At 39.2% G+C, this 26,984-nt stretch overlaps 3 protein-coding genes across 5 annotated transcripts; 1 reads left to right on the top strand and 2 right to left on the bottom strand.

Moving 5' to 3' along the window:
* Window positions 1-553: 553 nt before the first annotated feature.
* On the bottom strand, window positions 554-3,179 carry LOC311271647 (adhesion G-protein coupled receptor G5-like). Its single transcript, XM_084377423.1, has 4 exons — window positions 3,065-3,179; window positions 2,884-2,977; window positions 2,454-2,737; window positions 554-709 (listed from the first exon to the last, which is right to left on the bottom strand). The coding sequence occupies exons 1-4, from the start codon at window positions 3,120-3,122 to the stop codon at window positions 558-560; spliced, it is 588 nt and encodes a 195-aa protein (XP_084233549.1). The 5' UTR covers window positions 3,123-3,179; the 3' UTR covers window positions 554-557.
* An 11,799-nt stretch (window positions 3,180-14,978) lies between these two features.
* Window positions 14,979-17,885, top strand: mtif3 (mitochondrial translational initiation factor 3). 2 transcript variants are annotated; one of them, XM_084378180.1, is made up of 4 exons: window positions 14,979-15,084; window positions 16,291-16,747; window positions 16,873-17,024; window positions 17,154-17,885. In XM_084378180.1, exons 2-4 carry the CDS (start codon window positions 16,294-16,296, stop codon window positions 17,388-17,390), a joined length of 843 nt encoding a protein of 280 aa, XP_084234306.1. In that variant the 5' UTR covers window positions 14,979-15,084; window positions 16,291-16,293; the 3' UTR covers window positions 17,391-17,885. The 2 variants fall into 2 exon arrangements, with proteins under 2 accessions (XP_084234306.1, XP_084234307.1); XM_084378181.1 differs by having other exon boundaries at window positions 14,987-15,084; window positions 16,263-16,747.
* heca (hdc homolog, cell cycle regulator) lies at window positions 17,803-26,717 on the bottom strand. Of its 2 annotated transcripts, none has more exons than XM_084378178.1 (5): window positions 26,322-26,717; window positions 21,390-22,434; window positions 20,302-20,501; window positions 19,046-19,200; window positions 17,803-18,327 (listed from the first exon to the last, which is right to left on the bottom strand). In XM_084378178.1, exons 1-5 carry the CDS (start codon window positions 26,458-26,460, stop codon window positions 18,163-18,165), a joined length of 1,704 nt encoding a protein of 567 aa, XP_084234304.1. In that variant the 5' UTR covers window positions 26,461-26,717; the 3' UTR covers window positions 17,803-18,162. The 2 variants fall into 2 exon arrangements, with proteins under 2 accessions (XP_084234304.1, XP_084234305.1); XM_084378179.1 differs by having other exon boundaries at window positions 20,335-20,501.
* Window positions 26,718-26,984: the final 267 nt, after the last annotated feature.

Raw genomic sequence — 26,984 nt, 5'->3', positions numbered from 1 at the left:
TTAAACACACCTTTTTCTGATTGTAACTGAATGAACTTATGCAAACAAAAAAAGCCTAAACTAAACATTTTTTCATACACACTAATAACTATCAATAAACATGTCAAGAAAGATATCCATTAAAATATTATAGATCGGTACACTTTACAGTTTGTACTTTCTTGTAGTACGTGCTTCAAGTTGGCCATTTACCTTCAACAGTGGTGGAACATAAGTCAGTACATTTACTCAAGTACTGTACAAAGTAAAGTCCATTATTTAGGTACTTGTTCTTGAATATTCCATTTTTATGCCTTATTGTGCTTCAACTCAATGACATTTTGAAAGCCAGTAATGTACGTTTTACTCCTCAACATTAGTTACCAGTTAATTTGCAGATTTAGATTAATGATACAACATATCGATCAACTAATAAATTATTATTTTAAATGAATTCTTAATTATAATTCAGTGACATGAAATGGACCATATTGCATTAAGAGTGATTTTACTTTCAGTAATTTAAGCAAAAGACCTGAGTATTTCTTCCACCACTGTTTCTTTTGTCGTCCAAGGATTTATTTTTTCTTTGGCATGTTTATGTAGGGGTTGTCGAAGATGTCCAGGTCGGTTTTCTGAGTGGTGGTGCTGCTGCTGCTGCTGGTGTTTTTACCACCCGCTACTTCCCCTGTGTGGCTGGTGTTGTAGTAGTAGATGAACAGGAAGAAACCTGCCGGGCAGAGAAAGATGACCAGTCAATCAAATGTTTTGTATTTAAGTTTATCTCTACACTTGTGGCTCATGTAGCAAATACAGTAGGTTGTCCATTCTTTTAATATATCGCTTTAGCGAGCCTGTGGGAGAAAAACACAAGATTGTCAATAAATGTCCAATATTTCTCCATGTTTAACCAAACCTAAAGGAACAGAGATGGTACAGAGGTCTAATTTGGGTCAAATAATTGGAACTTGTATGTAAGTGTTATTGCTGTGATTGGTGTGGTGTAAACAAACTGGAGAAGAGTGGAGAATTTCTATTATGAATGGGTAGTGCACTCAAATCACCCCCCACCCGCTGTTCCCATTTAAAATAAAGAAATCCCACTGACAGATATCTCAAAACATCAGCAGACAAAATCTGAACTAGATAGATAACAAGTGAACTGACGCTTTGATGATAAAAATAATGTAAATATAGTAATAACCATTAGATCAACTGAATTGGTGTCATGTTAGCTTTAGTAGAACCATAAAACGTTTTTATTGTGCATTAAACAATTGTGTAAATGGTTCTCCATTAGTTAAACCTGCATTCATTATTTACAACTTGGGGTCAGTAAAACAAGTTGTAAACTGATTCACACATAGACATAGAGTAACAACAGCATTCATTTGGAGCTGTGTCTCTGGATACATGGTGAATTAAGCCCGATTAGTACTGTCCTAATGACTCCTAAGGAAAATATTACTCTCTTCGGTACTGATGTGCAGATTGATACAGAAATATTGATCAATCTAAACACAAATATCTCTGTTCTAGGATCAATTTACATAATAAAACATTGATATCTAAGCTCAGTAATTTGGGGGTTAATGTGTATTTTACCATCAAGTATAAATAAAACCCATTTGCCAGGAACTACTTCTCCTTCCACCTCTTATATGCAAGCTTCGGCTTTATAAATGCATAAAGTGCCCGTGGACAGAAAAGCACAGACTAAAATTCACAGGGGCTGATTAACTAACGAAACACAGTTGTACACAGAAAACAGGCAGGAAAAAGACAAAGACAGGAAATGGAAAGTAAAACGTGACACAAGGATAAAACCTACAAAATAAAACAGGGAACCACTAAACTGATGTTCAAACAATGGGAGTTCCCCTTATTTTTGAAACCTTTGAATGCCGTCAACATCAAAAGTCTTATTCGTTGCTAGTTTGTGGGGAAAAAAATGTAGAAATGGCTGAGCTCTGTAATATACACCCTGTCTTAATGTTAGCTACATAGCTAGCATTAGCAACAATAATGTTACCTAGTGTTAGCAATGTTAACATTAGCCAGCTAGCATATAAAACGTTAACATTTACAGACTATTGTAAGCAAAGTTAACGTTTGCTAGCTAGCATTAGCAATGTTAGCTATTGCAACAAAGTAGCAACCACCTAAGGGTGCAGATGATTCAAACAAATAGTGTTGTAATGTGAACGCAATGGAAGGGGGCGATGGAATCTCACATGTAGAGGCTGATGGTCATCAATAAAGCCTTTCAGCACCAAATTCAGCCCTGACCCTTCCTGTTACAGATACAGATAGGCTACAGATTATTTAGTTGTTTGAACAGGCAGAGATAATTGTGTACTTGCCCATTCATAGTAAAAACCTACCTACATGAGCAGGGAGTATAAAATAAGATTAACAAGTAACAATAAATTGAAACATAATCATTTAGAACGGCCTGATCACAAGGTGAATACCTTGGAAAGAATTGAGGACCGTGAAAATGTAGTAGGAGGGGATCCGGAGGACACCGTAGGCGAAGAAGGCAAAACCCCATGTGATACCCAGCATGCAACACAGTCCCAGGATGGTAATGATGCTTTTGCCACTTCTGCTATCTTGTGCGTTGCCTGAGGCAGTTCTCCTTCGACAGAAGAGCCAGGACAGTACGATGATGAAGGTGGTGAAGGTGAAGAGGAAGACCAGCACATAGTAGCCTATGTTGACAGCTAAGTGCGTGTCACTGTCGGTTATCCAGCACCTTGGAACAGAAAAACATCTCAATAAAGGAAAGGAAACATAGCTCTACTCTACTATTGGATATAGATAAATAGTAAGTTCACCCAAAAGGTGAGTAGATAATGACTGAAGTTTCATGTATGGGGGAATTTATCCTCGCCAACTCACATGGCCACGTTTTCCTGAGTGTCAGAAGTGGAGATGACTTGTTCACCGTATTTTCGAACGATGAGCAGGACAATCACGACGGTGCTCGGTAGCACTGGAAATGGAGCGAGAAAACAACAGAATTTTGAAAATCACGTCCATGATCAGCTCCAACAGCAGAAAATGAATGACTTGTACTCACCCCAGCTGGTAATGCAGAGTTTGAGTATGTAGCGACGGATCACAATTTTGCCCTCCATGTACAGCTGAAGGCAGAGGTGGAAGGCCTGCACAGCAAACCAAGTGAACGTGGCCAACATGAAGTAGTGCATGACAGCCGCCATGATCTTACAACCCATAGCGTGCTTTATGTTTGCCACATAGTTGTTGACCAGGAAACTGAGGTTAAGCAGGAACATGGCTGACACGAGGTGGATGAGAATCCTTGTGGAATTACTGGCTTTGCTCTTCCTGTGAGGAGAGATGAACAGATAATTCATATTATGCTTCTAAAAATTATGCAAACTTCAAACTGCGGATATATTTATATACATCATCACTTATTTGGTCACGAAACAGTTTTTAAATGCAAAGTGAAGTCAAACAGTCCAACATATGCCCGTGTGACCATACAAGATGAGGGAAGAGAGAGATGACAGGTTGTTTTATTTCCATAGCAGTCCAACAATGATGCTACTATTCAAAACAGTCTCATTTCCCTAACGAAAATATCCTGGAGCTTTACCTACACAGTGTTCTGCTATTCTGGGCAGCAGGCTTATTTTCATATGCATTAACATCGTAAACCACTGTGGATATTTGCCCAAGGTTTTTTTTTTTTTTGGTTTGCCTGTATCGATGGGTAGGCATTGTAGGCTGCTGAAATGTTATCTCTCGTGAAAGAGTTTGCCAGGAGCATCGTTTTTGTCATACAAAACAGAATAAAAGGATGAGGAACATATTTGTTAATAACCTCTAGAAACGTTTCACTTAAAATACAGACCCAAGCATAGTGAGACTTTTGTATGCTGCGCTGGTTGCCAACACACAAAACATAGTTCATTATAAATATCACGTTCAACAGACATAATAATGTTTGATGTTTTTACATTATGAAAGGTTTTTATGTGAAACATAATGTAGAACTATGGTATTCTGAAAATTATGAGGTTTAATATAATTACACTGATGATTTAAGTGATACATGAATACACATACCCATCACAGGTCAGATCATTGCTAAATTTGGCTGAATTGTAAAAGTCAGAAGTGGCCCTAAATGAAGAAGAGTCAGAATTCCCCATCATGTTGTGTCATCATGTGTTTTCTATCTTATTTATTCATGTTTTTTTTTATGGTTCACTGTAAAGCACATTAAGTGTGTACCTGTGTGTGAAATGTCCTATCGAAATAAAGTTTGATTTGACTTGTTCTTTACTTTATAAACAGTTGAGCCCTTTTTCTGTGTTCAAAGTGCTGCTAACTGTGAATCTATATTTACCACCTGCTTTTTTATTTCTTCCGTCCTGGTTTTGGGTTTCAGTTAGGTATTTCCTGGTTTATTTTTTTTAGGTTTTACTTTCCACCTCCTGTCCTAGTTGTTTTCCCACCTGTTTTCTGTGCTACACCCGTGTTTTGTTAGTTAACCAGCCCCCTTGTATTTTAGTCTGTGTTTTACGTCACTTTTTGTTGGTTTGTCTGCGTTTCACAAATGTTTCCAGGTCCTGTGTCCCCTCAAGTTTGGTGTTTGGACTGGTTCGTTTAGTTTTGTTGCCAGATTTTTATTGCCCTTTTTGTTTTTGTAGACATCATCTTTATTTTACAAAAGCCCGTTAACATAAATACATTACTGAATGGAATGGCGACGAGCGGAGCAAGCTAAAGCTAACGTGAGCTGTTCAAAAACCTTCTTTTTAGTAAACTCTGTGTACACAAACAATGTTCTTAATGCTCATGTCCATGTGTAGACACCCTGGTGATACTACGAGCAAAGTTTCATGTTGTGAGTCTTCTTAAAAATAGCGATTTTGATGCTACCATACAGCTGCCCCTAGCACGCAACTGAACATGATTTTTACCCTAAAACTAAAATATGTTACATCTTAAAAGTGGCTTTTTCGTCGTAATTATGCTTTTACACGAAGGTTTGACTCTGGTACATTCACAAAAAAAGCCTAGGTTGAATTTTGGCGAGAGTCACACTTTAAGGCCATATCCTCCAGCCCTGAGATAAGTTATTTAGTAATTTCACACTGGGATATTATTCTTACCTCTGTGGAGGCTTGTAACAGAATTTCGACTTCCATTTTGAAAAGTATCGCTTTTTTCTAAATGCACATTATTTCCTGATAATTTCACTGGAAATTTCAAAGCTGTGTCATCCTTACCTCAAGAGGAAGTGCATGAAGAGGACTATGCCGAGGAAGAACATGGACAACCCACAGCCAACTTGGGTGATGATCGTGAGCTTGTTTAGGTCAGAACTGGAAATGGTTTCATTAAGAGGAGTCTGCAAAGAGCAAGAATTAAACACTTTTAAGCATTTTTTTCCCCCAGGAGTCAGGATGGCTTTATTACAGATTGGGGGAAATTAAAAATAAAGTCTATACAGTACACAGTGCAATCAGCTAGGACGGTCATAGAGAGGAATGTCCAAATATTTTGACATTAAAATATTACAAAAGAAGTCAAACGCACCAATAAGATAGCAAAGAATGTCAAATGCGAACACTGGCATGTTATGTTGTCTCCTTTTTGTATTGTCACACATCCATCGTTGGTCCAGGTTGGTTGGTCTCCTAAAAGACATGCGAATGGTGAAACGCTGAAACTGGAGGGTTTTTAAGTTCATTTGTGTGAGCAACAACACTCAAGCATCAACGTTCCAGACAGTCAAGGTTAATCCAATTTGCCCCAGTATCACCCAGAATTTGTCTGGGTAAATGTTTGAGTAATGTGGTTTGAAAAATTAAAATTTTAACTTTTGTTTTTAATATATATAAAAAAGATACAGGACATAATATCAAACCCCAATGTAAATTAGGGTAAATTCGTATTAAAAGGTCATCAATCAACTTGCAAATTAGCAAGTGGAAAAAAATACCTGAACCATTCCATGACTGACAAGATGGATATCCTTCCTGTAAACAAAACAAACAGAACTGCATTAAAAATGTGCGCTTGGTTGGTAAAGAAACTCACGATGATGCACCCTTTTTCCCGCTTTACTCACATATTTCATATTACGAAAACTGACGGATATTTTGTCTGTGAGATTCCTGATCTCGGCGCCCATTTCAACGGCTAAGACCTCATCACCTAAAACAGTGCTGTTATTCGCATCCTGAAAGAAAAAAGCAGAACAACTACAAAATAATAACATGATCATATATATGTAAGTGTGTATCTATAGGGTCATCAAAGGTGAAACTGAAATATTTTTTTCTTACCCTGCTCAGATTGAGGAATCGGAACATAACTGCAAATGGTTCACTTATGTTCATTTTGAGAGACTGTTCAAACGCCTCTTTTGGCACTGCAACAGATCTTGAAAATGTTTCCAGAACATCTTCGTTGTCTACCATCTGCAGGGAAGAGCGTAACAATTTTGGTGTTATAGTCATGTACATGTACAGTTTGAAGCCCAATCACAAGGATATAATGTTAGCAGTGAACCTTTCTGTAAACTACAGATACTCCCAAGGTTGACATGTGCACCAAATGTGGCATATCATGTTTGCATTTTATGCTTATTAGCTACCTTCTCCGGAGGGGATGGTGGTGGCGTCACTACATGCCAACGAGGCTGACCGCAGTTCAAGTTACACCACCTGGGGAAATTTCCAGCCATTTTTCACAGGAATTCGGACCCTGACCATCTATGATCATGGCAACCAAAGCAGGTATTATACGCCCAACCGTAATGTTTTCCTAACCTTAACCAAGTGGTTTTTATGCGGAAGCATAAGCAGGGCATAAGCACAGTGTTGTGACAAAACAAAAAAACAACTTTAACTTAAACAAACATAAAGTTGCAACACTCAGTTCTAACTTATCTGCAGTTTTGCTGAAGCTTACTTAGCTAACATTTATTCTGGTGATTGGTTTGACAGTTTGTACAATTATGAAACTATTCACTTTAACTGGGTCCTATTAAAATCCGAGAAATTACATAGTATTGAGAAAGTTACTCTTGCCATTTTTCTAAAGATATAACTACATTATATGACCTGTTTTTAAAGACTTACATTTGCCAACCATGGATGTATAATGAGAACTGGATACAGCATCAGAGGTGCCCCACCTCTGATGCTGTATCCTAATCATTCCTATGAAAGCTGCTCAGTGGCACTTGAAACCATAAAAAGTTTGACGTCTTGGTCTAAAGTTACCTGGATCTTCTGCATAGCTTCTGCATTGTGGGGCCCAAAGAACATACACACTAGAGAATTCTACCCAAGTAGGCTAACTTTCAGTTTCGCCTTAAAGCTGCGCCAGAGGAAAAGTGTCTTCTCATTGAAATGAGTGTTGAATAAGTCTGAATTTCAACAGTAATCGCTGTTATAGAGTTGTCTCTCCTCCTACTGCTCAAGCAGTAAAAGAAAAAATACATTTTCTGGTATCCCTGCCAACTTTATCCAATCAGGACAGAGAACTCCATAAAGGTAGTCCTGTCTGTTCTGGGAACATGCAGAGAGTAGGATCCTCCTGCTCTAGTACCTACATTGGCAATGGTGGAACAGGCAAAGCTACCAATTCCAGCACCCCTTGTGATGGCTTATAGTACCAAACAGTTCAAGTAATAAAAAAAGCTTGAAAAATAAAGAGGCAAAGAAAGCTGCCTTGAAAAAAGAAAGGAATCATGCAAGTGTGATAAGGGAGGGGATTGCTGATGGAAATATATACAGTATATATATATATATATATATATATATATATATATATATATACATCCAGAAGAGCGCAGTCCTAGCAACAGCCAAGATACTGCGCAGAACCCTCAAACTCCCAGGCCTCTGGTAGAGGACCCGAGCTTGAGGATGGCACACAGATACCATCCCACCAGGGTGAGAAGGGGATTTTTTTTTTATTTTTTTTTTACATATATATGAATATATATATATATGTATATATATATATATATATATATATATATATATATATATATATATATATATATATATATATATATACATATATATATATATATATATACATATATATATGTATGTACATATATATATACATACATAAAAGTAGATAAGAGATAAAAGTAGGTAAGAGTAATGCACCTACATTTATGCTGGAATTTGGAGACATGTAAGCAAAGAAGACTTCAGATACGTCCTCTGGCTCTGTTTCTTTCACTAAGATACCATCGATTCCTTCACCCAAGGTCAGTGCGGCTGAAGACCCGTTGATGGAGGAAGCAAGGTTGGACATTTTGTTCATGACTTTACTGTTGACAGATGGAAGAATATTCATGCCATATACGTAAGGTACCATGCATGTATCAGTACTTTTTTTTTTTTTAAATCTTAACAATTTTACATTCAAAACCTGAATATAAGCAATATCATGATAAACATTTTATTTAGCCCAAAACATTTTCTCTGTTCCAATTTAAAGAGAAGAGTTTATATAGTTTATATGGAATAGTTTAAGTTTAAAGACCACTGCCACTCTCATGTCTGTGTGATAAGTTCGGAGCTGGAAGATGGAGGCGATTAACGTTAGCTAAGTTTAGCTCAAAGGCTGAAAATATAAGGAAACAGCTAGCCTCGGACAATCCAAAGTTTAAATAAATATCTGCCTAATTCTCCACTTTCTTTGTATATCTTGTTAATAGTTTACCGTTTGTTTTTGTGTATAGCATTTTTAACATTTTTGATCCTTAAGATAATCATGTAGGTGTTTTTAACTAGAGAGGTTAGCCTGTCAGCTAGCCCAGCTGGTGTCTTAAAAAGCTCTGCATGTATACATAAAAATAGGACCAGTCATCCTTCTCTCTGATTTGTGATATAAATCCCTTATCCAGCAATGGAAGGTCGGAGCGTTACTGCTTGCTTTCACAAGACGGTGTATGTCAGTCACTTTTATTTTTAGCAGCTCCCCCGAGCACCGTCTGTTAAACAGAGCCACAGCGACCTAATGTTAGCGTGTGGAAGATGGAGGCGATTAACGATAGCTTAGTTTAGCTCAAAGGCTAAAAATAGTGTGTATATAAAGAGTGTGTATATTCGGAACAACGAGACATCAGCTATGGGCTAACATTAGCGTAGCTACATTAGCTATAAACAAACTACATTGCAGTCGTATGACTTCGAAGTCACCACTACTAAGCATCTATACTTTACACATTTTACTATAAATGTAATCATCTAAAAGTTGAAAAGTGAGACTTTGAATACTTTGCAACTAAAGTCCACCTGTAAAGAAGGACTAATGAGTAGATGAATCTCGGCATGATGAAACCTTTTTTTCAAACTATGAGTTTTTCAGAATAATGGGCCTCAGTTAAGCTCCACAGTGGTATCAGTCTTCTCATCTGATTCTTGTAAATACAGCGAATAAACATAGATTGTTTTATTACATGTTTTAATCAGGGACTAGGTCCAACAAACATTAATCTCACGCACATATTTCCCCAAATTTCTAACTATCCCTTTAATAAATTAATGGAGCACTTCTTACGCAGCTTGAGCAGAGCTGATTTCTCCTCCAGCTTTGGTGTCTAATATTATATCAAGTTCTTTGAGAGCTTCAGAATTGAATTCCTCTTCAGGCTCCTTCACTGGATTATTACAGTTGATACAGGAATTTGTTGCTGCTGTAATGGTGATGATGTACATGTCGTTTTCCCCATGACCTGAAAGAAAGGGACATCCAGTTTTATCTCAAACTACCATTTTAAACAATTTGAAGACATTTCACTTAGCTAAACTTTCCAGTCGCGACATTACCTGTTGACGTAGCAGGTAATGCTTTCACCTAGTAAGTCTGCATTGTTGTAAATGGCTAGAGACAAATAATTTTTTGATCCTGTTTGAATTGTACCCTGAGCTACACATATGATGTTTAAAGATAATCTTTCAACTCGAGAAAGTCACAGTTTGTCATAAAACTAATCAAGTATTAGGCTGTGTAAGTACGCAGTTACAAAAACTACACACCTAACAGTCACATAAGTGATGTTGTCTTGTTTAATGCTCACCAAAACATATAATCGAAACCTTAGAGCTGTTTCCACATAGATAGCTCACAGAACTGACCAACTCTCCTTCTGCGTAACTGCAGCTGTCGATACGGCCTGACTTCTTGTGATTTTCATCTTTTAATTACTTTTTCTGTGTTAATGTGGCGGCCATGTTGGTGTTGGAGACAGTTATTGAGCATAAATTGCTCTAGTTTTTTTTTCTTATTATTCACTGTACTTCAATAGCAAACATCTTAAGGTAAGATATAGTATGTAACAAATCATGACACATAATTTTTTACATTCCTTCATTGTGTCATATAGATTCTTGTGCATGTAAAAGGTGTTGAAAACGAAAAAGCCAAAGTCCGCAACGACAGAAGTTCCTTCCTCCCACAGAAAACACTGCTCCTGAAGAGCCTGAAACACCTTGTCAGTAGTTCTACCGTTAATACTGTGCCTTTGTGACATCCCACTATGTCACCATGTCACACATTTGCATAATTTATGTCTATATTCATGGAAGAAGTGAAGCTAACTGGAAGATGAAAACACAACAGAGCCGACCGGAGACAGGGTGACTGGTGCTGGCTCAGGCGTGTGTAAGCTGACCAATCAGAGCAGACTATAAAGCTTGAGCATGATATGTCTCCTTTAAAGCCCTATCCACAGCATAAACAGGATGATGTGCAATATAAAAAAAAATCCAGAAACGCTAGAAGTTTGGAGATCTGCACAAACAACATTTACATACTTTTTTGTGCTTATCTGAAGAGAACTCACCATTGCAGTGACTTTCATTGTAAAAACCTGTATTACATGTTTCTGTTGCAAAACATGTAACCTGGCAAGAACCTATCATTGGAAAGACAATCAAAGTTTAAGTAAAGAAGGAATACAATACCAAAGCATTAGATACAGAACATATAGCTTCAGAAAGTGAATAAATAAAATGATGTTACAGGGTCTTAGATATTATTCATTTAAATTGTTAAATTATTAAATTGGGTACTAAAAGTTTACTTACAAATATAATTATACTTTATTAGCTCTTTTTCCATCAATCAGTTTTTACTAACCACATTGTAAAAGAAATGAGCTTACCTGTGCCATTGAAACACTTTGAATCTGGTGTATAAGAGAAATTTAATTAACAAAAACAAATCATCAACTTGTTTTATAATTTTAAAGGATTTGATCACCCAAATTTCTCTCTTAAACACACAACAAACAAACAAAACTTTCCTCTCATCTGCCGTGGATAATAACTACAGCAAAGGCGAATAACTTTTCATTTTGTGGTTTTCAAAATTTGAAAGATGACATTAAATGTTATGTAATATCACCTCTGATGTTGGATAATGTGGCGTTGCACTGCCTCCCATGCAGGAAATTCAGGTGCAGTTTCTCCTCTACAAGCCTCTTCGTCAGGCTCAGAAGGTAAGGATAAGAACCATCATATGAGGTCTTCATATGAGGCCAAAACTTGTCTGACTTCGCTGTTAATTCAAAACAGAATTATAGATTGCTTTTTATTTTGTTGAAAACATACTGGAGTCCGTTAGTATTAGAAGTAGATTGTACTCACCTGGTCTTGTTCCGTTTCGGTTCAGAAATACAAAGCAACCATTTGCTGGTGAGAGGTGAAAAATATTGTCTTTTTATGTCAGATAGTAATTTCATAATACTCTTACATATCTTGCACACTTTTACAGTAGTTCTCCAAAAGCACAATTACCTACAAACAAAATTTAACATCTAATAATTCTGAATTATTTCCAAAAGTTCAGTTGATGCATGAGGAATTTGATCTGGTCATTTCGTCTAGACCAGGGGTGCCCTTAAGGGCCAAAACTGAAACTCTAATTGTGGGCCACCGGCCAAAAGCAAACACCTAATTTACAAAATCGCTGTTACAAAAAACAAACACTGAACAATGTCCATTATGTAGACTTTGTAATGAGGAAGAGGAAGAGCAGTTGCATCTTTTTTTCTATAGTCCATCTGTTGCAAGGCCAGATATGAAGTACAATTTTTCTTTTTTTTGTTTATAGCTCAATCAAGAACCAATTTGAATTTAGGGGCAATACGTAGTTTTTGGGGAAGAAAGTCAAAGTCGGAATTTAATATGCACAATATTATTGGGGTAATCATACAAACTCAGAAATATTGATCTGTTCCATAACTGAATAAACAAGCTGTTCTCAGAGGAAAATAAGGTCCCCAGAACACTGTTTGAAGCTAGAAAGGTGGCAGGGTCCGCCACATGTAAACAAAGTAAAACATTGTGTCTTTTGTTTTTTGTGAAAATTGTATATTGTGTGTTATCATATAGTCATGTGTTCATTTGTGTTTGCCTGTATCAAATTAAATTATGATTTATAACAACAGCATAAAAAAAAACATTGCTATTTTGTTCAGATGTAAAATGGTACTTCAGTCCCAAGCTCCCTTTACTGACTGACAATTAGTGGTCCTACATATTTAAAGAGCATTTTGAGTAATCCACAAAAAATTAATAAAATAAAACAGCATGAACAGCGATTTATTTTTGCCACTGTGGCCAGTCTTGGTCTAGCCTGTCTAGGCAGACGGTCTAACAGTCTACTGCAGGTCTAAAGTTGGGGTTTGCCTCATACAAACTAGTTGAAGCACGTCCAAGTTCAGAAGTGTTTCCAGCCATTCATAATGACCACGATTCCTGTAGCTTCCTATGACTTATAAATCAACAACTACTGTTTATTATAGTTTTGACTTACTCTGATTCCACAGGCTGGTTGTTTGGATGGTGCCATTGAACTTATCAGGAACAACAAAACTTGGGATTGTTTTGATCGAACAGTCTTTGGCTTTTCCTGGAGCTAAAATACCACAAACAAATCAGATAATGTGTTAAAAACAATGGCGTTTTCTATCACAGTGTTTTTACACATTATTGTAATCATAGTAGATCTTAAAAAATTTGCAGTTCTCTATATTCATGCTGAGAAAAATGTCATTCATTCTCAAGAGAATAAAACAATGTGATATACAAGCACAACAGAGATACAAGAGGTTCCATCAGGCTTTAGTACTTTAGTACTTTACACTAGAGATTGTGTCTACTTACAAATCCACAGAAGGCCCGCCAAAAAAACCCAACTCATCCAGTCCATGTTCTGTTGATGGCATTAAGTCACGGTCAGGATGTTTGATCCAGTCACCTCTACAGTCAATAAATAACAGATATAGTTCAAAAGCACTACAAGACGATCTGTCAAAAGCGACCGATGCATTTGAATTCTTACCCGTCCTTCTCTGGTTGAAGTGAAGTCGCAGCACTAGACAAACGCAACTGAACATGTTGGCATAATTAACATATTATTAAGCCGACTTTGCATAGCTTCCCGCTGTGGAAATTTTGTTTTGCAAATTCACTGTTCCTGAAAACAGCACAACACATGAATCCTTGTGCCACTCTCATATGCAAAACAACCCATGTGGCTGTACACTTCCAGTGATGATGCGACAGAGTGAAAGGTGGCTGTGACATGTGAAAAAAAGAAAAATATTTTAAATGTGTAAATACCAGTGATGGAAAGTACTGTTCTTGAGTACAGTTTTGAGGTACTTGTACTTTAAGTGAGTATCTCCATTTTCTGCTTCTTTATATTTCCACTCCACTACTGATACAAATACTGATATTGTACCCTTATCTCACCTTTCTCACTTTATTTTTGTTTGTCATTTGTTTGTTTGTTTTTGTATCCATGTGGGAATATATGTTTTATATAACGTATTAGGCAACCTACAAGTACAATTATTGCTTAAACTGATTATTCTTTAAAAACCAATAAAAAAGTTATCAAAAAAAATCAGTCACCCATAATATACAGTGTATATTTACATGTAAATATATGTATAATGCACATTACTTGTATTTTTGATACTTAAATACATTTAATATAGAGATATTTAAATACTTTTACTCAAGTACTATAAGTATGGATGACTTTTACTAAAGTAATATTTAACATGATATCTTTACTGTAATACTCAACTCTTTGGTACTCTGTACAACTGGTGAAGGCCAAATAATTCAGAGGTTTGGGATGAGGATAACTTTTACAAAACTGTCCTCAAGAATACCTAAACTTTTTCAGACAAAGATCATGTCTGCTAACTACTTCCTTTATAATATTTTTTATTGTAAAGAGAAATTTTAAATGTATGTTTGAAAGGATCTGGTAGACCCAACTGATGATATCTAGCTGTTGAACTATGTAAAGAGAGAAACGTGACATGAATATGTGCTGGTTACATTTTCCATTACCTGTGGGATTGTTTTTTGCATGGCTCACTGTGTTCCTTTCACACGCCACAAACCAGTCTATTCCAGGAGACTGAGAGATGGAGATAACATCTCTGCTCTGCTCAAATGTTTCATTTACTGCAGAAAACAACTAACATTTAATCATTTAAATTCTTGCTTTAATAAATTAATCATGAAACAACAAGATAATGTTTCTTTGTAACTGACAACAAGGAAATAGCATTGAACCATGCCACTCTCATGTCTCAATTATCTTCATATTGAAAGAAAAAGGTTTGATTTTGAGAAGTGAGCTTAAAAAATCAAATCAATTAAAGATCTCTCGCTTTCAGATACTTGGATGACACTATGAGCTTTATGGAACCAGTTTATGCCTTTTTAAAGTTGTTTTTTCACATTTTAAAACAAGTTCCCATCTACTTCAGTTGTTTAAGAGAATACTGAAAAATCCAGACATGTTTTTTACGACAAAAACTTCACCCCACTTTCCATCTTCATGAGTAGATAATGACTGAATTTTCTTTTTTGGGGTGAACTTTTCCTTTAATGTGTTAAAGTCGTGTCCCGCGCCGTCCTGAAGGGGGCAGCACCGTGTTTCGGTTGCATCTGTTCTCGCTCAAATTACATGAAGAAGTGCATGACGGAAGAAGACCCAACAGTCACCCTGCAGACCCTGAAACAGACAGAAAGCATGAATAAACGACATTGAATCACAGTGAGTAAACAACACAGAAACAGAAGACACGTTTGGGGGATTAGCGTTGAAAAGCTCTAATTTGACCTTGTGTGCATGTGTTCGTGCTTTTAACACAAGGACTCAGTGTCTTTAAACAAGTTGAGACGTGCAGGACAACTTGTACGAAATGCCAATGAGCCTGATGGTTTATTAACTCAAATGACATTGTTTCCAGAACGTGAAGCTAACAATTAACTCAGCCTGGATGACTGTAAACAGCTCTCTCGGTCAACTCCAGACTCGCCTCTGAAATCATACATTTTAATGTTGACATGTCAATTCCACACCCAGTTCAACACGATGCTGGCACTGCAATGTTGTTTTTCCGATTTATAAGGGGTTCCTGGTCAGTTCGGCGTAATGTCACATGTGAAATTTCGATTAAATATGAGCGTTTACGAAGCCTTTAATAGTCACGACCGCGTCCAGAGCGAATGCTTTAACTGCAGACGCTTGTCAGCATGACGTGGAGAAACATCACCGACAAGCAAATACGCGTAAAACTTCCAAAAGGAAGTAATGAAGTGAGTGTGGTGTAAGCCGAATATCACATTAGACCATGAAGGTTTGGGAAATGTCTTTATTTGTGATGTGTGGGGTGTGTTCAGTAACAGAAGAGTAAGGCAAACTTTAATTGGCAAATCTTTTTAATGGGGGCTGGCCAGGTGGGGGTGTTCAAGAAACTAGAAAATGATTTCACATCTGTATGAACGGGCTATTTATGCATTGTGTTTATACGTTTCAAACAGGATGATGCTAATGGTCCAGAGATTAAATTGATCTGAACATCCATTGAATATATATTTGTTTTATTTTCAAGTGTCATGAACCCAAAGGTGCCCAGCCCACATGGGCTTAAAAGACAATACTCGCCTGACCTACAGAGGCAAGAGAAAGCATGAGGAAATAAAGACAACTTATGTATGTTTGTGTCAAACTGATTATATCAGATTTAAACCTACCCCATTACACACAGACACTCATACATTGATGGTAAGCATCTGGCAGAAACAGAGTCGTGTACAAGGCCTTGTATGGAAATATGTGCCGTTATCTACACTCAGCTGTTAGTTTCACGAGGTATCTTTAGGAAATGCTCGCAGATCATGAAAATATAAAATATAAAACGATTGCCTACTCTAAATCACATCTAGCAGCCCATTTGTCCCTTCTCTTCTCATATAGGACATGTCTGCAGGTTGTCTGAGATGGATGCTAAGCCGAACAGTGAGAGCTGCGTGTGGTGGCGGCTCTGGCTACTGGACCCCAGCATCAAGATTTACCATATGCAGTGAAAGATCTAACCTCATTGCTTCCTCCTGGAGATGGTCTCCGTTCTCCACCACTGTGGAAGACATAGAACAGACTCCTGCACCGAAGAAAATAAAGAATTCCCATGCTCACAAAACAGTCAACGCCGTCGGCCGCAAGATCCCGCAGCAGCATATACAGGTGATAAGTGAAGCGGGAGAGAACTTGGGCACAATGCACCGTGCAGATGTGATCAGAATCATGGATGACAAGGGGCTCAAGTTGGTGCTGCTCAGTCAAAACAAAGATCCTCCCGTCTACCGGCTGATGAGCGGCAAACAGATCCATGAAGAGCAGCTGAGATTAAGGGAGAAGCAGAAAGCAAAAGCAGGTATGTGGTGTCTTTGCAGAGACCCATATCAGAACTTAGTTTAATACAGTGGTTCTCAACCTGGAGTCAGACATAGTTGCCGTCTTACCGTTTATGATAATAAACTGTCTTAATTCTCTCTGCAGCCCCTGTGCAAGTGAAAGAGCTCACCTTTTCATCTGGCATCGCAGCTCATGACCTCACTACCAAGCTGAAACAAGTGGAGAGCTGGCTGGAGAAGAAGCACCATGTTAGAATTACTCTGCGATCGGGACGAGGGGCACCTGCAGTCGACCTGGTGAGGAAGAGCTCACTTGTTTTTGACAAGGACAGTAGGGACATGACAGTCAATAAGGGATTCATGGTCAAAATACATCTTTCCGTCATATCTCAAAGATTTGTTGTGTTTTTTTAACGTTTCCCATAGGACGCATCTCTGGACCAGATGGTGCTACAAATGGGGATGATGGTAGGATTTGTTTCCAAACCGAAAGTCATACGTGACGGTCAGGCAGCCATGTGCATCCTGCGACCGCCTTCAGCAAAAGAACTGTCACAAAAGAACAAGGCTGCAGCTGAGCTGTCAGCCGAGTCCAGTTCGGAAACCTCTCGGAACAAAACTGAAAACAAGACGGACACAACAGAAGAGTCTATACAGCAGTGAACTGATGGAAATAAAACATTTTCACATAAAAAAAAACTTCACAGACGGGTTTTAATTCCTAACTTGTAGAGTGCTGTTTTGGTTTTTAAGAAAGCTCAGGTGTGTTATAATGACACATCAAACAAAACAGCCATTAGAGATTAGTCCGTGGACAGTTTCATCTTTGTGAGCCATGTCACTGGTACTAAAAAGGTCTTGTGTATGTGCTGAGCGGATGAATAGGACTTCAACTGTATTCATTTCTCATGCATCTGTACTGGTGAGTATCATAACCAATCATCAGCTACATAACTGGCCAGCTACGTAAGCCATAGGTGAACCCCAGGTGTTTTTAAGAATGTCATTGTTGTCATCAATGCTGTAAGAAAGTGAGATGGGATGAGATGAAAATATCAAACCCAACAACACTGCATATCTTTCTCTGCTTTATTCAAGATTCATCTTTATGTCGTCTGTAAAAAATAAAAATAAAAGCAAATTTGGCGTACAGATACATTCACTTGTCACAGATAAATGTGTTCGTTTGACTCGAGCGTCAGTTCCACACTTTATCAACACCTTTCTCTTTAAACAGCAGAGATACTGTCCCGGAGCTTTTATTTTTAAACTAAAGTCAATCTTTTCCTATACATAAAAAAAGAAATTTTAAAAAAAGAGAGAACTTAAAAACATAAAACCACCTTAAGGCCCAAAAAAATAAAAATCTTTCCTAGATTGTGTTAGAAAAAAATGAAACAAAAGCAGCTTAACTAGCATGCATGAACAGCATTTGTCAATATGCCTCGAGTACTTTGTAGGAGGAGAAAGGTTTAACAAAGTGATAGTCCAGGTTGCCGCAGTGAGGGCACTGCTGGACGTTGCTGTACTCGGAGAAATACTGCATCCCGACTCGAACGTCTACCACCGGCTTCCCGCAGTGTTTACAGTTGAGACGAGCCTGAGGACACACACACAGGTCAATTATAACATACATGGAAGTTAAAGAGTAACTCCACCCATTTTAAACTGTGTTTACAGGTCAGAGTGCTACTGCCTATGTGAAAAACTAGTATAAAGCCTTTTGTGGCTCCAGAGGAAGCTGCATGTAATCACTCATACCCCTTTCACACTGGCCAAAAATGTCTGTTTCTGTAGAATAGGTCACAGACATGAAGAGAATACACACAACAAGTGAGGAGCAGTTTTTTTCCTGTGCACTCTCTTTTTCTTTTCCTCGCTCCCTCTCGTCCCCCTCCCGCTTTCTCGCTCTTTCAGCAGGGGTAAATTAAAATCGCCTCATAATATTTATTGATGACTATCGAAGGCAAACTCCATGTAAACAGATGGCAGGCAGGAGCTGCGCTGCAGCAGCAACACTGTAGCCACGCACTACACAAGCATCCAGTGTGGACAGCCTGTCACAGCAGGTTTATGAGAGCTTTCCTTTCACTGAAAACAGATGCCTGCTGTGGGTGGAAATAGGTGGATAAGAAAGTCACACTGAATACAAACAATGTGTCCGGCCAGAAAACCAAAACAATGAGCTGAAAGACACTAACACACTCCGTTAAGCTGAGGGGTAACTGTAGTTTTGGGTGATATTTCTCTGCTGGTTCGTCAACACGATCGGCCCCTCTCAGTCAGTCATTTGTTTCATTGTTAATCAGGGTTCCTACCTGGCAACACGGTGAAGCAGCCAGTATATCGTAGGTGTACATGGTGCCCAGTTGATGCCAGCTCCCGTCCCAGCGTGACTTGCACTTGATGCAGACGATCTTGTGGACGCCTTCTAAACAGTCCACACAGATGGCGTAGAGGTGCATTAACCTGCCTGTTACAAATCAAAATGTGTAATTAGGCATTACATTTACTAAATGACAAGTCAGCTTGTCTTTAAGCTAAAATAACAAACTGCTGATTACTTCATTTGCTCTTTATCAGCGTTATCTGCAAATAAAAGTTGACTATGACTGATTGTTACAGTGATGCCTGTAACTGATGTGGTTTCTTGGCAAGTACTAGAATTAGACTTTCCCAGCTCTGCACAGCCTCCGTGTTAAAGACCCTGTGTCTTAAAAATGCTCGGAAAACGGTTGCAAGCCAGGTTTTTTAATCTACGCTAGCCAGGCAGAGCTTTAAACCTCTTAAAACTGAAGTTATGGTGGAAATACAACAAATTCAGAGCCACTCACAGGGCCCAAAACTGGTCACAAGAGAGTTTGAGTGTTCTGGTGTGTTTTCAGTGAACTTGCTCGGTAAAGCAAACACACATTCACTTCCATTCCCATCGAGACAAAATCAAGCTCCAGTCCTCTTAAGGGAAAAAGTCTCGACTGTAAATGACCACTGAACAAAGAACAAAACCCATTTTAAACAAACTTTGCTCGGAGCGTGGTTTCGCCATTTCTCTTTCCTCAGCATTTATATTCTGCCTGACGCAGAAAGCCTGAACACTGGAACCAATAATCCTTTCGCTCTGATGCATATCAAGGACTATACATATCAAAGCTTGTGGGTCAGCACATCAAAGAAGCCCCATGCAGCCGCTGTGCTCATTCACATTCATGTTGGACGGTGCAGAAGCCAGCAGAAAGCCTTTTATGTCACAGTGCGGGCTCACTAATGGATTAACCAGTCATAATTTGTCTATACAGAAAGTAAACAGACACAATTTGAACATTTTAAACAGGAAGTGAATAAATGATTGAGCTAAATAATTGCACCAATAAATATGTCATGTTTTTAGTGATTAGAAGCAATCCTGGCAGCTGATTTCCTGGAGATTTATCCGTTTTTTGCGAGTAACATAAAAGGATTAAACCATCGTTTCATAATACAATCATGTGTCGTTTAATGATAATATCAATTGAATTAAATGTACAAAATGTTTGAATTTTTTTAAGCTACGTCAAGTTGTGTAAAACAATCTCACTTCTCATGCCATGATCTTCAAACCCGGTCTGACCTTGGAGGTGGCAGGGGACGTCGTACTCAATCTCGTCGTGGCGTGAAGGGCTGAGAAACAAAGTCCCGTCCACCAAAGGAAACTGTTCGAACACGGGCAGCGCTCGGTGGCACAGCGCACAGTTGACCACGTTCCTCTGGCTCGCACTAAGAGCTGACAGAATAAACCTATAGGACACAATATGGATGAAACACCATTATTAAAGGGGAATGAATGTTTGTTTTTTTTTAAACTTGGGCCTTATATGGTTGGAAAGTAATCCTTAAGTATGTCAGCTAAAAGTGCTTCTTTGTGCCAGTGAAGGGCTCAGATTGTTATTCTCAACAACGATCTGACAACATGATGGAAAGGATGCCGACAGAGGCGTCAAACATTTTATCATCATAAAACACATTTAATTCCAACTTGAAAGACACTAAATAAAAAGACTTGTCTTTTCACTGTGCGTTTGAATGAATGCACTGCTGAGAGTGTGACAGAAACATGATGATGGTACTACCAGCCTTCCCAGCATGCATTGTGTGAGTGTTGCAACTCTCCAGAGACCTCCACTGTTTGGGAGTGTGAGAAGAATAGATTTGATGGAAACCTGCTGTCTCACATCGTTTCAGACCAACTTTTGAACAAGATCGACTCCAACGGCAGTATTCACAGTTTCTTTCTTTCAAGGTCGACACGGACGCTCAAACTGAGACGATGTCACTCAAAGCAAATCTGTCTCTCATGTTTGACGACGAAGTTGTTGATACAACTTGCATCTTTAGCCCGTAAAACTTATTCTCTCATTCTCAGTTTAACATATTGAAAAACTCCCCTCTGAGATGCCTTTAAACTAATTATTCAACTTAAAGGTAAGATATAAGGCATGTCTAGGTGCAATTTCACTTCTGTCAAGTAACAAATAACAAGAAAATAATAAAACAAATAATAGAACAACAAAAAAAGAGGAGCTTGAAAACATATAAATATTTTCTCACAGAGATCCTAAATAAAAATATGAACTGAGAAAATGAGCAGGGACCTTTAAGTTCAGGTTGAAGTGTTTTACAGTGTACCTGCGCAGCTCTTCTCCCTGGCCTGCCTGGGCGTCGTCCTCCATGCGGACGTGGTAGGTGTTGAGTTTGTGTCGAGGTACGTGGGTGAGGAGCTCCGAGAGGTCCAGCCTCCTCAGGAACTGCACTGGGTGAGTGTGGGTGCCGTCGCCCACGCTGCCGGAGGTGAGCCGGTGGTGGAGCGGGAGGGCGAAGGACAGCGGCAGAGGGAGAACAGACCCGGAGTCGAGGTGAGCTCCGCCGCCGGGGGCTCCCATCGAGCAGCCGCCGCCCCGACCCAGAGCTCCCCCGATCAGGAGGTGTTTCCTCTGCGGGTCCATGTGGACGGCTGATTTGAGGAACTCTCCAAGCGGACGGGAACCTCGTAGTCCTGCTCCTCCGCCTCCTGGTCCGAGGGCAGCGGTGGGGGAGAAAGGGAAACCAGTTGGAGGAGACTGTCCAGGAGAGTCACAAGGAGACTTCAGAGGGGGCCCCAGACCAAAGGGTCCTCCTGCAGCAAGTCCTCCTCCTGCTGCTCCTCTCTCTGAAGAGTTCTGACGGTCCATTGATTGTCTCCGAGGTAACTCCTGACTAGAGGCTCTGTGGGATAGTTTACCTCCTACTGCTCCTCCTGGTAGCTTGCTTTTCTTGGGCTCCTCACAAAGCCCGTCCCCGGCCCCCACAGCCCCTCCACCGGACCCGTTCCTGCCCGTGCTCCTCTCAGGCGGCTTCTTCTTGCGCTCGTCCTGCATCCGTTTCACCTGATACCAGTCGGTGTCTTTCTTTAGATGGCCCTGGCCGCATCGGCAGGAGCAGAACCTGAAGGCCAGGTCGTAGCCCTTCTTGGTCCACATGTTCTGCCGGCACTGCTTCTCGTTCCAGGACCGCGCTCGTCCAATGCAGTTGAACTGGACGAGGATGGAGCTCTCCCACTCATAGAAACACTGCAGGTGCATCCAGTTGCCATAAGGGCAGAGCTCGTTGTTACAGAGCACCCGCTGGTAGTCGTCCTTCTCCAGGTCGATGGGACGGGCCAGGCTGCAGCCGAGAGGGGTCGCACACTGGCCCTCTGAACCAGTAAAGACAAGAGGAGGGGAGAGAAGATTCATTTTTATTTTCTCATCACAATTTCCCACAAAAGTCTGATTTATTCACATCATTCACATGTGAGGTTTGACTGATTTTGTCTATAACATAGCACCTTCAAATGGCTTCTTCTCACAGCAACAGTCAGACAAACAAAGATATTTAACTTCAGGGTGCGACTAATGATAATTATTGACTCATCTGTCTATTATTTTCTGGTTAATTGACAAATTGTGTCGTCTATGAAATATCAGATAATACATAAAAGTGCAAACAAAGGACGCTCGTTTAAGAAGCTGGAACCATCAGTGTGTTTTTTTGTGTCTTGTTTTGTCAGAGAAACAGTCTGAAAACCTAAATGTTTTCTATTTACACTAACATAAATCAAGGAAGTAAACCACTAAAAATTTGGCATTTTTCACTTAATTTGAGAAATGATTTGAAGCTGAAATGTCACTGAGAATTAATCAACAACTACCTTGACGATGGAATAATCTTTTCAAATAATTTTCCTAGCAAAAATACAAACATCTGATGATTCCAGGCTCTCAAAAGTGAGAATTTTCTGCTATTTGTTGTTTTAAATTATGATAAACTGCTAAAATCTTGGATATAGATACGTTTGGACTGGGATTGGGATTCTTTTTTTTTTTTTTTTACCTTTATTTATTTTGTAGATAAAACAATTTGTTGAGTGATTGAGTAAATAGTATGTGAATCACAATAATAAATAAATAATAATAATTGTAAATCAACAAACAAATTTCTTCTTCTTCTTCTACAAGCTTCATCTCTTAACAGCACAGATTTCACTTGAAAACGAAGAAACCACCCCAAGTTATATTTTGCAAGATCCTCGTCATCATCGACTCAATGTGAGACAAAAAAAATGTTAACAGAGGGATTCCTGTGTCCTCGCTGCCTCCTCGCCATCGATTTATGAAATTCAACTAGGCCACCGAAGCCTGTGAGCAGCTCTCTATTCAAGCGCTGCCAATCGTCAAGTCTGGATGTGAATCAAGCAAATGTGGGCACACAGTCTCAACAAGAAGTAGCTCATGATAATACAGTGTGGGTGTTTGTGGGGGGGGGGCAGCTTCCTCCTTTCTTTTCCGGTACTGTCAGTTATTTTTTCTCTCTCTCTAAAGTCACCACACAGGAGAAAATATAGTTTCCCATTCATTTTTAGCTCTATGCATCATTTTATTGGATAAGTGCTGCACTGAGTCGACACAGAAATATGTGAGAATTGGCCATCTGTTGAACTCATACCACAAACAAATAGGGGAAGCATATCACCTGAGTAGCTAACTGTTGCTAACTGTACTCTGTTTGTGACTGTATCTACTGTTAGCTTGTTAGCTCATTTAGTTATATTGACCTTATACTCCAAACAAACAGCAGCAGCATATCACCAGAGTAGCTAACTGCTGCTAACTGTATTCTTATGACTGTAGCTACTGTTAGCTTAGTTAGCTATATTGAGCTTGGTTAACTTTATTGAATATATACTCCAAACACACAGCGGCAGCATATCACATGAGTAGCTAACTGCTGCTAACTGTATTCTGTTTGTGACTGTAGCTACTGTTAGCTTTTAGCTCAGTGAGCTATTTTGAGCTCATACTCTAGACAAAAAGCAGTAGCATATCACCAGAGTAGCTAACTGCTGCTAACTGTATTGTGTTTGTGACTGCAGCTACCGTTAGCTTGTTAGCGCTGTTAGCCTAGCAGCTAGCAGCAGAGTTGGTGTTCACACAGCTAACACAGGTACTTTAAACCGCTGGGAGAAAGAGGTTTTCATGCCTGGGGCTAGCCGGTTAGCATGCTAACTTCAGTAGGTGACTCTACAACACAATACAGACACGTCTTTGACAGAATGTCAAAACTGTTATTTCTTCACATTCTGGTGAAACTTTTACTTAATTTTTGAACGTTTTAAACTAAAATTCTTACATATTGCAGCTTTAACTATGAATCTACCATTCATTCATACCAAAATATACATTAATTTTATATATATATACACATACATATATATTTAAATTTTCTGTAGGGTTGCAACTGCAGATTTATTGTGTATTATTGATTAATCAATTAATTTCTAGTCAATATAATGTGTCCTATTTAAATACATTTTATTGTCCAACCAAGGGTACCAAACTCAAAGATAATTTGGTTTACTATCATTTAAGACAAGACAGGGTAGCATATCTAACATAATTTAACATATATTTATCATATTAACATGTTTGAGAGGCTGGAAAAAATGCTTGAACAGATACTTTATTGATAAATAACAAAAACAGTTGCCGATAAGTTTTCTTTTGTTTAACTTAAAGGGGCGGTATGTAGAAGAAATTCAAATATTTACAATATTAATTAGGTAATAATAAAAACTCAGACATATTTATTTTATCCATAACTGAAAAAGCTGCTCCCAGAGGAAGATAAGGTCCCCAGAACTCTGTTTGAAGCTAGAAAGGTGGCAGGGTCCGCCACATATAAACAAAGTAAAACAGTATGAAACTGTGCTGTCCTTTAAGGTCAGTTTGTTTATTCAGTTTATTCAGCCATGAAAGAGAAAATAGTTTGTTTATTTAGTTTGTTCAGGCAGAACATCTCAGTCAATGAAGATCTTTCGGTTCTGATTAAAATGTATTACCCACAACTGCATAGTGCACCTTTAATGATTGATATATTAATGGTTCAAGCTGTACTTCATTGGAATGTTAACTATAATGACTAAAACACACACTTTACAGTGCATCTTTGCCTTTACAGTTTTATAAATGTTATAACAACGTAATAATATGTCTATATTGCAATCTGATATTATTTATCATAAAATATTGAACCAGTTATATCTAAAGTGCAATAACCTACACAGGATCTGAGATGCTGTTTTTCCATATACACGTCTGACTCAAGCCACATTTGTTCCACATTTACAAAGTGCGAGAAGCCAAGCAGGACAACTTTTCCCAGCAGTTGTAAGTCTGTATTGGTTGAAGTTGAACTTGAGTGCGCAGACAAGCGGTGAAGCGTCAGTATTACCCTTGAGGAAGGCCACAACCGAAAACTGTGTGAACGAAGTGCGCGTCAGGAAAAGACAGCTGAGGCCTGCAGAGTAGCCTACACAGCAAACACAACAGCCATCGATCATTAATGTGGATGTAATAACATTCAAATAAGTCTTGCATTGTGCCATTAATAGTCTCTGAGGCTGCATATGACCACGAGGGATCTTATTTTCATGGGTTATAATCCCTTTCCCCCCAGAGGATATCGTGGCGCCAGCATCCATTCATAAATCCTGCAATTTAAAGATTTCTTGCTTATCGTGCACAACTCAAACGTGTTACAACCAAGACTAAAGGCTGTTTACGATAACACGCTACCTGTGCTACAATTCGGCTAACATCCGACACACCAAGCAACACCTGTTTCAGCAATATTTGAACTTTTTCCTTACTGTTCTTGCACCAAAACAAACCACAGTGGCCTTTCAAAAATCCGTGTAAAGCAATGACACAACCAGAGGTTCCAGTCTAGGTGAGGACATGCTGATTGCTGGTTCACAAGTACACCCACGGCCAAAACAAACCCACTCTATTCATACAAGGCCTCGAGTCGTGATCGACCATTATAGCCTCTGTTTCCCGATAACGAAAGAACCCTTAAATTGACACGTTTTCAAATAGAAGTTTGGTACGGCAGTGGGAACGAAGTGGAGGGGGACGGTGCCAGTTTGCAACGTCGAAGTGCATGTAAGTCACAGTCGCACAGACAAGACAGACAAGAGCTTCCCCAGGCAGGAAAGGCAGCATCACCAAACTTCTACATCTGCGTCCGTTTCCTCTCTCTTACCACTCGAGCGCTCGTTTCTGGGTGCAGCCGCCGCGGCCGCGCCTCCTGTTGCGGCCGCACAGGCTCCATTTTCCTGCTCATCTCCGCTACTGTTAGTGCGTTTGCTTTTCTTTCCCTTGTTGTTCTTCTGGTTGGGCATTGTACAGGATTCGGATGTCAGTGTTATTTTCGACCTCTATCAGCGGCTGCTGTCAACGCTGTGTGACATTTCTGTGGACTCCATGTCTGCAGTGTGTTTGCAGTGTTTTCTCTTTGTGTTGTTGTTGTTGTTTGGCTGTCCTCGTGCACCGACAGGTAGGTTTCGTGCAGCTCTGACAGCACCAGTTAGGAGGAATAAGCTGCTATAACCTTTAAGATCGAAGGCGTGTCCGTCTCTTGTTTTGATTCCTGCTCCGCTGTTTTCTTCCACCCACTGACGTCACAGGACCCCGCCCCCGGCACTGGCCGTCAGCGAGTTATGCCGCGTTCCCGTTCTGTGGGAAAGCTCGGATTTTACTGCTTCAAATGGATGTGTTACTATTTCAAACATTAAAGGTGTCCTATGTAGTTTAGGGGGGAAGCAATTTTTACCCAGAAGAGAGAGATCTAAACTCTCTCAGTTTTCATGACTGAATAAACAAACGAACCTTAAAGGACAACACAATTTCATACTGTTTTACTGTG

Source organism: Pagrus pagrus (assembly GCF_965226575.1).
Source record: "Pagrus pagrus genome assembly, chromosome: 16".
Lineage (NCBI taxonomy): Eukaryota > Metazoa > Chordata > Actinopteri > Spariformes > Sparidae > Pagrus > Pagrus pagrus.
The sequence above is the reverse complement of the archived record's forward strand: the minus strand, read 5'-3'. Positions and strand labels throughout refer to the sequence as shown.